At 42.0% G+C, this 15,807-nt stretch overlaps 1 protein-coding gene across 9 annotated transcripts in view; it reads right to left on the reverse strand.

Annotated features, from left to right (window-relative positions):
- LOC116038544 (zinc finger protein aebp2) overlaps window positions 1-15,807 on the reverse strand; it is a 31,712-nt gene that overhangs the window by 10,024 nt on the left and 5,881 nt on the right. For 2 of the 9 annotated variants that reach the window (XM_031283037.2, XM_031283040.2), the window contains exons 6-7: window positions 9,708-9,770; window positions 4,161-4,228 (exon numbers count right to left, since the gene is read on the reverse strand). In XM_031283037.2, the coding sequence (XP_031138897.1) occupies window positions 4,161-4,228; window positions 9,708-9,770 (131 nt within the window). Of the gene's footprint in view, window positions 1-3,937; window positions 4,229-5,022; window positions 5,115-7,942; window positions 8,344-9,707; window positions 9,771-9,897; window positions 10,432-15,807 lie in introns of those variants that run through there. The other 7 variants (XM_031283039.2, XM_031283041.2, XR_004897857.1 and 4 more) reach the window with 6 other exon arrangements.

The following is a 15,807-nucleotide window of genomic DNA, read 5'->3' on the forward strand; positions in this document are numbered from 1 at the left end:
GCAGCATTAAAAGAATGGGCAGGGTGGTGTTTTTTTTTTTTTTTTAGCCTTTACCAAAACACAAAAGCAAACGTATAAGGAATGGATTAAACAGTGTGTCGATCTCGTAAAATGCAATCGTTAGTATGTCCGGCTAGCTAGCTGGGGAGTATCAGATTTAGGCTTCTGTTACGTTAGCAGCTTTATCCAGTTCTTAGTGGATTTGGGGAAGTTCACACCCCTGCAACCCCACCCAAAATACCTCTACTAACTACATCTACACTGCAATACAAGAAAAATGCTGTTCTTTATTTCCATGACTTCCATGTCGATCATCAACTGATGAAAATGCTGACATGGGACACAGGGGTGTGCAAAAAAAAAAAAGAAAAAAAAAAAGAAAAAAATCGATTCACATTCGAATCGCGATTCAAGATCGATTCATAGAATTCCAAAAATCGATTCATATTTTTACTGCAATCACATGGGAAAATTAATAGTTAAAAAATTAACTACATTTACATACTGTGAATCATTTTTGAATCAAAAATCGATTTTAAAATCGAATCTTGAGCCTAAAAATCGATACTGAATCGTGACATTTTCTGAATCGTGCACCCCTACTGGGACATGTACCTTTAGCCTTACATTTTTTAAGGTGATATCATGTATCCAGGGATCCCTTTCACAAGATTCTTGTTTTAAAACAAGTCAGCTGGAAACGTTAAATACTCAGCCTGAGGCAAAGTTTTCAACCTATTTCAACTAATGGAGCTATTTGGCTAGCTAGCAACAGCTGATAAAATCTGACAAGAATACATGCATACATACTGTACATACTATAATCTCCTAGTCAACTTGTATCTGTTGGGAGATAATACAGCCATCCTCACAGATCAAGATATCACTGTATTTTTCTTCATCACCCTTCTATGGATTGGTTATGCTTATTATTGACCAGAATACTCACTTGATGCGGGGCAAATATCTGACTCATTAGCATCGCAGAATTATTCTGCATGGACCAAGAAAAAAAGCTCACTCTCGTTTTCTATCTTGCGGTTTACTTCCCATCACTCTCTCCGTTTCCATTCTGCCTCATGTTTCACATTTCCCTCTCCCACAACCATTTTCTTCCCACTCTCATTTCTCACCTTCCTCCATTCTCTGTCTCTCCTGTTCTTTCCCTTATCCAATCATTATCAGCCTTTGAGTCTCAGTATCAATCTCCATCTATGTCTCTCTGTTTGGAATTAATCTGAGGGGTCTTTCCTGATCACCAAGCTTCATCTTTCTCTTCTTTCCCCTTTCCTTCATTATTTCTCTATGCACAACATTAAACTCCCACTCGCGGGGCGAGGAGGAGATAGCAGAGGTGAATCAGAGAGGGGAAAGGAAAGAAGAGGAGGAAGGATGAAGCAGCAGAAGGCTGAGAGAACAAGGGTTTAGCTACAATAAGTTCATCGGAAGCTGTCAGCTGCAATCTATTTCATGATGCATCATCCGGGTTTCTTTGCCCAGTGACATCTTCGCCAAATCCAGTTTTTTTATTCTCTCTCCTTTGACCTTTTCTCTTTTCCCCCTTATCCTTTTCTTCTGTCTTTATTCACCTCTTTCCCCTTTCTGCTTACTTCTTCTCATCTTCCAACTCCTTCACCCTCTTTCCTCATCTCTTTCAATCTTCTCTCTGCTCTCTGATCATATACAGATGTTATGCAGTCAAACCCTTTCATGGGAGTGTTGGAAGTGTGGTGGGAGCGTCCCCTGAGCAAGAGCCTTGCTGAATGTTACAGCTTTCTGTGAAGTTTTCTCTCTTTCTATGAGACAGACCCATTTTATAAGCACAGTGCAGAACCTGTCTGCCCTTCTGCCAAATCGCCTAAATGAGCTGGGGCTTAAGTGGTGCCAAGGTTCACCTCGAGTGGGCTGAGCCTGGTGAGGCCAAGCCTGGAATAGGTATGTAAATAGTGAGGACTGGGCAGGGTGGCTCACGCCCCAATGGGCTGAGAACGATACTTAGTACAAGTTCATTCAGAAGCTACACAAAAATACTGTGATGGAGATACAGTGATGGACATTAATTACTTAAAGCAACACTAAAGCACTTTTCCCGCTTCGGTCCCCCTACAGGTTGGAAGCGGAATTGTCCGTTACATAACATTATGCAAGTTTGCCAGATCGGGTAGCGTATCTGTAGTTCGAATGAGACATAATGAGACATTATGACAGCGGTAATGGACAATTCCGCTTCCAACCTGTAGGGGACCGAAGTGGGAAAAGTGCTTTAGTGTTGTTTTATACTGGAAATTGATGAAACATGTATTGATGAGCCACACAATAGAACAAAATCAGCCTCCAAGTAATTTTGGAATGCTGATCTGCTTTTTAAAAAGACACTTCAGTGGACCAATTTAAGGCTTATCCGAGTAAGACCAAGCCAAACAGCTGGTGTAGAACCATCGTCACACACAGAGAGGGACAGGGACAGACTTTCTAATAGCCAAGTCCAGTCTTTTCCCCATCAGCAATTCAGCCATGAAGGTGGATAGCATTGAGCGAGCTGGCTGATAATTATGGCTGATGCCCTGAGCTCCCTTTGAGGAGAGCCCTGGGGCTTCAAACAGAGATGCTAGTGAGATGTAAACTATAATGGGACCTGAAATCCTCACACTGAGAGCTCTCCACATCAACGATCAAAAGGTTGGGAGGATTTATAGCAAGCCTGACGTGGAGGAAGGCCACCATGTTGAGTGCACAACTGGATATGGAAAGGAGAGTCATAAAACTATCAGAGAGAGAAAGATACATATACATTGTTGATGTTCACTTGTATATGCATGCACCCCTGCTACTCAAAAAGGAAATGTTTGTGTGACAGGCCCAGACTTTACATGGCAAGATTGTGCAGGATATTTGTAAATGAGCTGTTGAGTTGTCTGTTTGTAGATCAGTGACATTTCAAAAGGTTCTCTACAAATCTCAAATTGTTTATGACACGTTGTATTTTAAATCTACTTTAACCAGTGCCCCAACAGGAATAAAGCTACAATGAATAACTTTGGCAGGTAGTTGGGTCAGTTGACCCAGAAGTATCCGCTATGCTATGCTATGCAGTTCACTACAACAGCAACAGGGATTTCCAGTGCAGGTTTCTTTCTTTCGGCCAGAGTAATAATGATAAACTAATAAACAATTAAAATTTGATCTCAAAGACTTAAAATCTAGGCTAAATCCTACAACTATCTACAAATGTTTTTGTTTGTAAATTTGTAACATACATCATGGCCATAATTTGTCATTAGACAGTAAGTGGAAACCTGCACTTTCATTCATGTGTTGCATCATCATTTGTAATTTGCACCTTTATTTGTTTTACATTTTTTTCTTGATTTTTTTTATTCTATCTTAGCTGAGGTAGAGGTTTATGCAGATGTACGGTACAGGGGTTGATGCATAGACTGTATAAGTGAAGCTAAAACATCTCCATCACCCCCTGGTGGCTGGCTGCAGTATAGGTCATAAATCTCCCCCCTTCATGTTAGCGGATGGGACACGGGCCAAAAAATAAATAAATCAAAGAGCACATCAAATACATTTTTCTAAAAGATGGTTTCTGTCATTTTATGTAGTTATTTTGTTATTTTATTTAAAGAACATTTTTTGGGCATTTTTAGGCCTTTATTGACAGGACAGCTGAAGAAATGAAAGGAGAGAGAGAGGGGGAATGACATGCAGCCAAGGGCCACAGGTCGGAGTCGAACCCGGGCCCGTTGCGTCGAGGAGTAAACCTCTATATATGGGTGCCCGCTCTACCAACTGAGCTATCTGGGCGCCCATTTTATGTAGTTATTATCACGCTGATGTTTGTTGAAATGTTCATTTTTCTGATAAGTTTGTTTTTTATTAGTTATTTGATGCTATAAAAACAGGGTGAAACGTCACGATTGATGGCTGTAAATGACTCGCGATTGGTCAGGCGAGTGTATCGGTGGGATTTCAATACCGCGGCTCCACCGCCCAATCACTACTGCGCAGACTCTGGCTCCAAAATTACAAGATGGCAGCGCCCGTATCCGGGATATCTTGGCTTCACTTTTGTACAGTGGGAGATTGTGGAGAGGAATCGTCCATCTTTGTATACAGTCTATGGTACGGTATAGTGCAGGGGAAGTTTTACTCACATGTCCTCCGGTGTCCAATGTAGGAGGACCTTCACCTTGCCAGATCCCTCTTTCCTTCTGGCTAGCACCTGCACAGAGACAAATCAAGCAAAAAACAGTTGTGGCACTCACAATTTCATTGTATGGGTCTCTGTGCAATGACAATAAAAAGGTTTATCTTATTTCACTCAGTATGTCTTTGCCGTGCTGTTGGCATATGCATAGCCAAGTTACCTCTGATTTTACAAGCGTCTGATTAGCATAAATGTTAGCATTATCTCCTGTCTGTTGAGAACAGGCTTTAAAGACATGCCCCCATCCTGGCCTCATCTCGCTAACAAATGAGGCTACATGCTTCAAACATCTCACCAAGTGATACAGTGGCTGATCATTACACTAATAATGTGAGCACTCTTAATAATACATGCAAGAGCTCAGTGAGATTTCTATTTAACGCGATCTATCCCACATTCCCCTGCAACATTCTCTAAGACCAAGGAATCAAATTTGAGCATTTAGACTTAACTAAAAACTAAACTAACCCTAACCCTGGTTACTCGAGACTTAATCTGCCAACACAACCTCAAACTTCAAGGCCTTTCTTCTTACAGTTGAGACAGAAAATACAGTTGAGACAATACCAGATTTCCTGAATAGTTGGCCCTTCTCATGCATAACATTTCATCTATCATGCTGTGTTGGTTTATAGTAAAACTGGTCTGGAATTCACAAATATTGTCAGTGGGGGAAAAGTAAAGCTAGAAAAATAACCAGGAGAGTCAAAAATAGCCAGAGATATAACCTCTTGCGTCAATGGTCTCCTTTTTTGTTCAGTTTAGTCTATTTTTAGGATAGGGAATGAGCTGTGAAGAACTTCACTTACGCACATGAATATCTGAAATAATTTTTGCGACTCAAGGGACTGGCTGCAGCATTGATGGAAAGTGGTTTGAGGACAGGAGAAACGAGGCTCCACTGAGACAAGAGACAGGCAGAGACAGAGACCTAGAATTACTCTCCTCCTCATTTTATAGCTTTTCTTGCCCTCCCAAAACATTTGTTAACTTTTTTTTTTTTTTTTTTTTAACTTCTTGGAATTTTGCGTGAAACTCTTTAAAGAGATAAAAAGAACAAGTAGGCAGAGCAACTCAGCAGTAACAGTATCAGTCACAAAGCAGAAAAATGACTTGTCCCGCTTTAACAGAAATACTGTTGATGTGAAATCTAAACCCTACTGTACCTAGGACCTATAAAAACAAATATGCGTACTACAGTCTGACTTTGTATAGGCATACATTTGTAGTGATTTTTGCATCCATTTCCCTGTTAGTGAATCATAGAAAGAGTGGGATAAAGCGATACATGAAGTTGACGTTATATGGACCCATCTGGCCGGTGTTCTCTGACACATGTATGCAAACATGTTAGTATGAAGTCATTGGTTAGACTGCGAAGTCAATAGGCTTGTTTGAGATGAACTGTGCCTCGCCTGTAAAGTGGACGAGAACAGGCGGCAGCAGCCGGGGGCGGTGACAAAAATCCGCTGTCAAGTCGGACAGTTTCCAGCCGATTCCAGCAGCTTTCAGGCTGAACAGGAAGTGACAGAAACACTGTGGTCCGATTCCGATTTAATAAAATGTTACCAGACCCATATATCAGCTTTAACACAATCTCAGTTGTTTTAATTATGACAGAGTAGCTCTCAAAATGCTGTAGATGATCCGTAATCAGAATGGATTTAGTCTCTCTGACTTCTAAACATCACTATCAGTCACACAACATGTGGTTTGTACAGAATAAACCTTTAAATCAGACAAATAGCAGTTAAAATCCCTCCAATTCAAACTCAATAAAAAGTTTATATAAAACGTCATCATATTGAGTCGATTCTGAACCAATCAGCTTTTAGATCAGCTGAGAGGCCGGCGTTTCCCAGCATGCCCTGGGTCCACCTGGGTCTTGCAGTCGGTGAAAAGCAACTGCGCTGCCTGCGTCTCAGAACTGCGGCCGCCTTGATCTCGTGAGGTTATCGTTGCCCACGTGTGCATGACGGCAGAGCAAGTTGGGATCAAGTCGGACACAAATCTAACCGGCATGCATTGGACGGCGATTGCCGGTGATCGATGCATGTCAATCGATTAAAAAAATTTATCTAATTAATTACAGACTCTGTGATTAATGAATCGAAATGAATCGCATACATAATTAACAGTGCCTGAACCGATACTTTTTAAGAAAGTAAAAAAAGAAAAGAAAACAAAGGGTACTAAACAACAGTTGGTGATATTAAAGAACGGCTTGTTTATTGCTAAGGCCATATGTTCAAAATTAAATGATTTAATAATAATGTATAACAATAACTTATTTCACTAGTAAATTGCTGTTGAACGACAAAAACAACCACCAAGGACATTTACAATAACATCAAATGCACCATGAAGCTGTAGTTTACCAGTTTCATTGAACGCACCGTCTGTGTTGTTTTTCCAACGGCAGCTCGGCAGCTGCAGATTGTTACATCCCGCTGTTGAGTCACAGTCCTCTACAATAAAACAGTCAAACTTTACACCGTTCAGCGTTAGCTGTCAGCATTGTAACCGTGTTTAATCCAGCTACTAGCTAGCGGTAGGCTAACGTTAGCTGCTGTCGAGTATAGTGTTAACTAGCTAGCGGTAGGGTAATGTTAGCTGCTGTCGAGTATAGTGTTAACTAGAGTCACATGCAGCGGTGTTTGTGTTGCCTGTATCGTCTTCAGAGCACCAGAGAGAAGCGCAGACATATCAGTGGCACCAGATTTCGGAAGCCATGGTTGGCAGGAAGAAGAAGTAAATGTTCCAGTTAATGATCCAGGCAGCACATTCTCGTCTCCCTCCTTCATTTTACAGTCCAATGTTGGCTAGAACGGCTCCGGGTCAAACGTCAATATGGAATGGATTAATCTACGTTATTTTTTTTAACGCGTTATTTTTTCTCAGATTAATTAATCGAAATTAACAACAGGGAGGGACTATAAATCCTGTCTGTTTTTAGTTTTTTGTATTTCAAGAGCGAATTGCTCCACAATATGAATACAGATTGATCACTTATATAACACCCCTAACACCTCCAATGAGGCACTTTTACTTCAAATGATACAATTATATCTCCAGCATGAGAATTATTATTTTTAGGGCATTCTCAATTTTTTTTATTTTGATGAACTTTGCTAAATTTTATAGTCAAACACAAATTCTGTAAATCCCCACTTAGTTTGCTGCTTTTCTTTCCAATGTCTCTTGTGCTCATTAAGCCATATGAGGAATCACAAAAGTTTGTAATTCTTGTCTCAATACTAAAATTATTTCAACTCTTAGCTTTTATTTTATCTACTTACTTTGTCTTAATCATTCGTTATTGTAGAGACTTTGTATGAACTTATATAACCTATACATATAAATATATTTTTTTATATAAAATATAAAACAGTTTTTTGTATTTCTATTAAATTTGTGTTGTGTGACTGTACATATATGTACAATGTTAAACTCTTGGTCTCACTGTATTAATATTGTGTATTCAAGTGAAAGAAAATCCTGTCACTCTCTACTATCAGATAAAAGTAACAATAATAATCTTTAAAGAAATACATGTGATGATGTTTGTTAGTCTGCCAAAGAAAAAACATATTGCTTGTTCTTTATTTATAGAGATCAACTTCAATTGTTATTAGAGATCCCTCTTTGACATTTCCAAATAAGTCTTTAAAGATGCAAAAATTCCTTTTTAGCTTTTCAGAGCACTAGTCTCGCCTCATAAATTAACATTGCTGCTAGCGTCCCACCAGGGGTTGGCTGGCTCGTGCTGCCGCTCCATGGTAGACCCCCATGAGGGAGAAGAGACAACTTCTCAGAATCAACAACAGGGCCTGGCTGCAACATTAGCCTAAATCCTGTGCTGGCAGCAATGGGCCCTAGTGTCTCAGTGCACCAGCAGCTGCTTCACTGCCCTTTTAATTAAAAATGCATAGCTGCTAACTTGTGCCCTCGGGCTCCTCACAGCACCAGGTTAATAATCACAAGCTCAGGCTACACTTGAAGAGGCCATGACCATGTATGTAAAGGCTGAAGATGAAGAAGTGAGCTTGTGTTTAAGCAGCATGAAGTGATTTGTGAGCGGAGTGGTTTGATGATGGCAGTTGGTGCTTTAAAGGACAGATCTTAATCCTCTATAGACCCAAGAGAGGGAGGTAAGAGAGAGAGAGAGAGAGAGGGGGAGAGAGAGAGCAGGAGGAAATAGGGAGTGAACAGTGAATATTAGTGTGGCTCCAAAACAAGGCAGTGAAAACTGCCGAACGAAAGCCGGGGGAGGGCAGGCCTGCTAAAACTGGGTGCCTGTCTAGTGTCAGGGGGTCAAGCTGTGGATGACGCAGATTGGCGCAGTAGCAAAAATATCCCATAATAAACATGACTGAGCTGCTCTGGAGTGTCAGGAGGCCCACTGGCCAAACTCCACAGAACCCCCACAGCTCTACTCCTCTCCAGAGGCCTGGGAGGGTCCGCTGGGGCCCAGGGTCTGACGCAGTGCTGCAGTCCTACTCCACCACAATCCTCCAGAGATTAGAGCTGAGGAGAATGTATGCCCAACTGGCCAGATCTCTTTCCGATTCCATGACCCTGAACTTCACTTAACCCCTTTTCCATTTTCTCCAAGTCGCTGTTCCTTTCCATTTGTTTCTCTCCGTACCCTGGCTGGCTCTTGCTCCTTCTTAATCTGTGTCCAAATGTGTGGTTACATCTCTTAACCTCTTCCCAAGCTTTATCTTCTTTTCTTTTAAATTTCTTGGCTGCTGGTGAGCAGTTGAGGTTTGTACAGAGCAGAGCAGGGAAGACTTGAAAGGGACTAAGCTAAGATCAGACAAATACTCTAGTGAGGATAGCACCAATGTCTACACTGTCAACAGGAACAGAAGCATTAAAGGTAGGGTTGGTAACTATTTCCAATATACACTTTTTATATATTGTTTGAAATGGTCTTTACACCCCAACAGCAATAAATGAGTTATGGGCTCTAAAAAAGGAGTGTAAAAGATCTGTCATTTGTAGCTGCTGTAATCCTGTAGAAAACCGTTGCAGCTCCAAAACTTTGGAATGGACTGCCTCTGCACATTAGACAGTCCTCCTCTCTGTCTAATTTTAAAAATCTACTTAAAACTCACCTCTTTTCTTTGGCCTTTTAACTCCTGGTAGAGTGTTGATCTTATGTGTATACTTGCATATTTGTATGGTGTTTGTCATATTGTGTTTTATTTATTTTACTTATTTCTGTTTTATCTTTTTGTGCAGCACTTTGGAAACCTTGTGTTTGTTTAAATTGTGCTATATAAATAAAGTGGATTGGATTGAAAACGCCCACCAATCACTGCCTCGCGGTCCACTTGGAAAGAACCAATGAAATGCCTCCTTGTCCCGCTGCGCGTACTCTACCCCTCACGTGTACAAGCCTGAGATTAATGGGCGTTGTCGCTGCATTGCAAACAGTAGTCATGTTTGTTTTAAATATTCGGTATGATAATATTAGATGTTTGCTTACCGGTGAATGAGACATGAAGTAAAATTGTGGTCCTTTCTTCGCTCTGAAGCAGCTTGTGCACGTCTGTGTGTGGGTCCGAGCCCCAAGGGCAGGGAGAGGGGTTAGACAGAGCCGCGAGGAGATGCTACTTTCAAATCTTGCTAGCTCTTCAACATTACCAACCCTGTCTTTAACAGTGTCTGTCTGTCTGTGAGTAAAAGTTAAAACAACGGAGCTTCAATATTACTATAGTTTACTGACCGAGTAGAACCGGTGTGACAATTCTTCTTGTATGGAGGTTTTTGTGGAGACAGAGTGCTCCCTAGTGGAACTGCACAAGAAAAGCAGTCATTTAAAAAAAAGCTGCCATTCACATCCAGAATGTCATTATAGTTAACTTCCCTAAATATAGAATGTATTCCTTCACTCTTTGAAGCGTCAGTAGGAGATGGAGAATCTATCACTGGAAAAATATTTTTTCCTGCGAGTGCTCATATGAGCCCTCAGTAGTAAGGTGCAAAGGCATGTAAGAGCTCATTAATAATGTATCACGCACTGGGCTAAGAATGGACCACGAGCACCATACACAACAACAATCCAATTGTCTTTCCTGTGAAGCGTGATTCAGAGAAAAAACATCAAACCTTGGGGCAATCCACAAGGTTCACTTTAAGTGCACCAAGAAGACATCTGCAGTGATCAGAGGCTGATTTTCAAATAGTGATTCTTTCATGCCCCCTGTCGTCTAAAAAGGAAATAACATAACCGGGCAAGAATGTATTCACTCATTTGCAGGATACAATTATTCCAGCTAAAGGTGCAGATTCAACTCATTACTCCATCATTCGCTGTGTTTTGTAATTGTTTTGTGCTAAATAAAAACCTGATAAGAATGCAGCCGCTGGAAACGCTTTAGGTGCTATTCAAATAATTTAAACATAAAACAGTGTAAGTACTAACAATAAGCTTTATATATACACACACACACAACAATGTCAATGCTTTGTTTTGTCTGCTGTATATCATTGTTATGACAGTGTTTACGGAACACAAGAATACTGCTACTACATTATGCCTATAACTCAGACCTTTAAATATATGGATGCACAGATTAAAACTGTTTATGAACTAAGTCAAATAGAATCCTCACTATGTCAGGATATTTTCAGCCTTTCTGATGTGACAATTAAAAAAAATGGAACTGTTTAGACCTTTCTAATTTGAGGTAGCCATAAATAGCTCCATAGTTAGTGGACACAAAAATCCTATTTTAAAAGGGGTGTTGTGAATGATTATATAGGGTATTTTACACTGTTCCTTAAGGTCTCCTAATAGGTTATGTAACATTGGTTGGGCTGAAAATTGCCCGAATGCTATTTAATTAGGCCCTTAACTACCCTGTGAATATGGCTCTATTTGGAACAAGAGCTTTTCTTCCAAATATGGTATGCTCATGAATATTTAGATGAGCTGCGCGCTGATTGGTTTGAGCTAACCACATAGAAACACATTGGAGACGAGACAGCAGGTCTCATACTTCAGACACTGCAAAGTTATACATTGTTTGTCGGGCTATTTCGTTATTAAATTCACTTCTGAGACTTTTTTAAGCGAGAAATCAACTATATAAAGTTCAAATATGGGCCGTTTTACGAAAATTGATGGCTAATTGCCAATTTGGTAAGACGTGTCGGACTTTAGCTAGGAGCTCCACACAGTCTGACGAGAAAGCGGCAACCTCCATACCCAGTGAAAGTCACCGTTTCCCTGGGTACTGGACTACGGAATACTCGGGGCCAGCTGCATTTTGTGCATTTCGCCATCAAAACAGGAAGTGGCTATAACTTGAGTGTACACTGTCCAATTGGCTTGAAACTTTTCAGGATTTATAAGAGTACAACCCTGAGGACAAATAAAGGCCGATATTTACTTAAAGTCATAGCGCCCCCTAGTGGCAACAGGAAGTAGGCCTAAAAGTCAAGGTGCTATACTTTAACAAACTCCTCCTAGAGATTTCATCCGGCGGACTTCAAACTTGGTTTGTACCATCTCAACACCTTGAAGATGAAAAGTTATTAAAAGAAAAACTTTTCGTCAAACGGTGTGGGCGTGGCATGGCGGCCATTTTGAGTGTTTGGCGATGAACGAGAAAGTGGCTGTAACTACAGTGCACATTGTCATATCTGCTTGAAATTTCACAGAATCAACAAGAGTCCAGGCCTGAGGACATCTACAGGCCAATATTGACTTTTGGTCATAGCATCCCCCGCTGGCAACAGGAAATAAGCCTTATATGACAAACATCATCTGATTTACATGAAACTTAGAATGTGTGGTCTACATGTGATACTGAGCCGGCCCCTATAATATAACCACGTCCACTTACTCAGGCCACGCCCCCTTTCATTACATTTCAACTGTTTAATGTAGAGTCTTGTGTGAGGTGTCATTGAACTCAGCAGAGAGTTCCTTCTTCATTGTTGATGGTTTGGCCCCCCCTATGCTTAAGCCATGCCCCCTTTCATAGCATTTCAACCGTTTAAGGTATACCCTTGTGTGAGGTATCATTGAACTCAGCAGACAGTTTCTTATTCATTGGTGATTGTTTGGCCCGCCCCTCTGTACTTAGCCACGCCTCCTTTCATAAATGGTGACCCGTTTAAGGTAGAGTCTTATGTGAGGTATCAATGAACTCAGCAGAGACTTCCTTTTGTATTGGTAAAGGTTTGACCCCCTATACGTTGGCCACGCCCCCTTTCACAGCTAATGAACTGTATGATGTAGAGTCTTGTGTGAGGTATCATTGAACTCAGCGGGGAGTTCCCTTTTCATTGGTGACGATTTTCCCCGACCCCTATGCTTTAGCCACGCCCCCTTTCACAGCTAATGAACTGTATGACAGAGTCTTGTGTGAGGTATCATTGAACTCAGCAGGGAGTTCCCTTTTCATTGGTGATTTGTGGTGTCTAAGTGCCGCGCAAATGCACGGTCGCAGGAGCGGCGTCCGCCAGTAATTCAGTAACTCAGTTCAATGGTAGGGGAACGTTACGGGAACGTTCAACGGTAGGGGAACGTTCTCTAAAGGGTGCAACGTTACGGGAACGTTCAACGGTATGGGAACGTTCAACGTAGGGGAACGTTACGGGAACGTTCTCTAAAAGGGTGCAACAGTAGGGGAACGTTACGGGAACGTTCTCTAAAGGGTGCAACATTACGGGAACGTTATCTAAAGGGTGCAACAGTAGGGGAACGTTACAGGAATGTTCAATGGTAGGGGAACGTTCTCTAAAGGGTGCAACGTTACGGGAACGTTCAACGTAGGGGAACGTTACGGGGATGTTCTCTAAAGGTTAAAACATTACGGGAACGTTATCTAAAGGGTGCAACAGTAGGGGAACGTTACGGGAACGTTCAACGGTAGGGGAACGTTACGGGAACGTTCTCTAAAAGGTGCAATGTTACGGGAACGTTCAACGTAGGGGAATGTTACAGGAACGTTCTCTAAAGGGTGCAACGTTACGGGAACGTTCAACGGTAGGGGAACGTTAGGGGAACGTTCTCTAAAGGGTGCAACATTACGGGAACGTTCAACAGATCAAGACAGATTCAGCAACTGTATGGCCTATTTCTCGCTTAAAATGTTTTCAGAAACACGTTTCAGTGAACTATTTTAGTACAATATGAGATTGTATTCTGAACAAGCCGCCATGACTCACTCTGTAGCTAAAACAGAGACCAGCTGAAAAGAGGATCTGCAGCAGTGAGAGAGAGCGGTGCAGTACAACAAAAATATGGTGTTTTTGGAAAATTAAACCATGTAAACCTATTCTGGTACAACCTTAAAGTACAATTATGAACCTGAAAATGAGCATAATATGGGTGCTTTAATGCATTTTTGTGAATTTCAGAGGAATTCTAAGACGAGGCTAGCTAGCTCTCATTGATAGAGCTCCATCCAGCCGCAGGCTTTATCAGTGAGACTCGCGGACAAGAGGCGTTTATTTCCCCAATCGTTTGTTTAAATAACTCAACACACATATCCATTCTAAGATTAACTGGAACCTGAGTAAGAGATTGCGGGCGTAACAAGCTCGCTGACCGCGCTCTCACTCACACACACCGGCCATTTAGCAGGAAGAGGGGAGCTGCAGGCCCTGGAGCTCTGTCAGGGCAGCAGCGTTTGGTAGTCCAGTAACCCAAAAAACGGTGACTTTGCGCGGGTATGGATCACCGCGGGCTACCAGCCGTGACGGAGCTCCATCTACCTCACAGCAGGACGGGGTCTGTGAAGGAAGGCAGGCCTGGTGGCGAGGCAGCAACACAGGCAGAACCGGCCGCTGAACTCCGACACACAGTCGGACAAAATTTGCAATTAGACATCAATTTTTGTAAAACGGCCCACATTTGACCTCTACATAGTTGATTTCTCGCATAAAAAAGTCTCAGAAGTGAATTTAGTGGTAAAATAGCACATGAACAATGTATAAAATTTCTGAGATCTGCGCGACCTATTCAGACTAAGGGCGCTGACATACAGAGCCGATTATCGGCCATCGGACCGTCTGGCAAGGTCGGTGACTCGAGTCTGTTCGGTGTGTCCCGTGCCGTCGCCCATCGGAGGAGCCGTCGGCCTTCATTTGGGCCGACCCGACATGTTCAGTCGGAGACAGGGCAGTCGGGGCTCACCCGGAAATGGTGAGTGGATGAGCCGCTCAAAATCTGATGAAAATCTTTTAAACTGACCTTTGTTGATCTGAAATGAAGACAGATTCAGCAACTGTATGGCCTATTTCTCGCTTAAAATGTTTTCAGAAACACATTTCAGTGAACTATTTTAGTACAATATGAGATCGTATTCTGAACAAGCTGCCATGACAGTCTGGCTGTGAATTTCCGGAGAAAAAAGACCCACGTGACACGTTCGTCCAATCAGCTGCCGGTTTTCATTTTCTGGGAAACAATCATAGACTGTTAATAGAAACAATACAGAGAAGCGCCGCCTGCTGCTATGGAGACGTATTACGTTTCGTGCACGGGCAGAGCGTACGCTCAAGTCGGCGTCGCCGCAGTGTGTTTTGAGGCATTTTTTGGACCTCGGGGACCCGACTGATCAGTCCGACTGCCTTTTCTGCCGACGGTTGGCCGTCTGGTTGGTGTGTAAGCACCTTAAGCTGACCTCAGATCAGTGGTGTAGCCTATGTAAATGTTTGGGCGTGACAAAGATAGAGACTAGAGCCAAATGAGGAGGAGCCGCCGAGTTGACGTCAACTAGGCGGCTCGTTGAGATTTGCCTGTTTTCAGAGGCAGTTTCAAATTGTGAGATTTGCAGAGGAAAGAGGTGTCAATGGGATTTTGAGGTTCTATGTATGTCCTAGTTACCCACTAAACTGTCATTATTCAACTATGACAAGGTAAAATCGGTTTTGCATTCTATCACCCCTTTAAAGTCTTTGGTTAAATTCAGTTTCTGTAGTACAGTTCACATTTTAACATGCTGATTAGGAGTGGGAAATCATAATTATTATTTTGAATATTTTGCACAGATTCGACCATAAAGCAGAGGAAAGCATCTGGTGATTTCTCCAGAAAATGAGAATGCATCCCTTGTCTCTAAACTCCCTCAGCTACTCATTGGGCCCTATTTTAACGATCTGAAACGCAAGTATCAAACGCAAGTAGCTTTGTGGGCGGATCTCGGAAATCTAAAATGGGTTGGTCTGAAGTAGCTACATTACTCATCGGTGTGGTTTGGGTGGAACGTGCAATAAATCAATCAGAGCGTTATCTCACATTCCCTTTAAAAGCAGGCGCGCTTGTTCCATGGCAGATTGCTATTATAATGGCGGATTTGCTAGGCGCACGCTCTTAATACATCCATGGGTGCATACCAGGAGCGGTTCACAGCCAAGGAGACCGACGTTTGCTATTGATTTTTCTTTTTGACAAAATGTAAATAAAGAAATGTCACAAAAACATACTTTCCGATGTTTTGGGCTCACTCTCACTGAATCACGAGGTTATGAATGCATGGTGATATTTTTGAAATGTAGTCTTACATTAGACCGAGATTACCTCACTATAGACGATGCAGCTCTTCGGTCTCTCCTCTCCCGTGCTGCTA

Source organism: Sander lucioperca, chromosome 7, assembly GCF_008315115.2.
Source record: "Sander lucioperca isolate FBNREF2018 chromosome 7, SLUC_FBN_1.2, whole genome shotgun sequence".
Taxonomy (NCBI): domain Eukaryota; kingdom Metazoa; phylum Chordata; class Actinopteri; order Perciformes; family Percidae; genus Sander; species Sander lucioperca.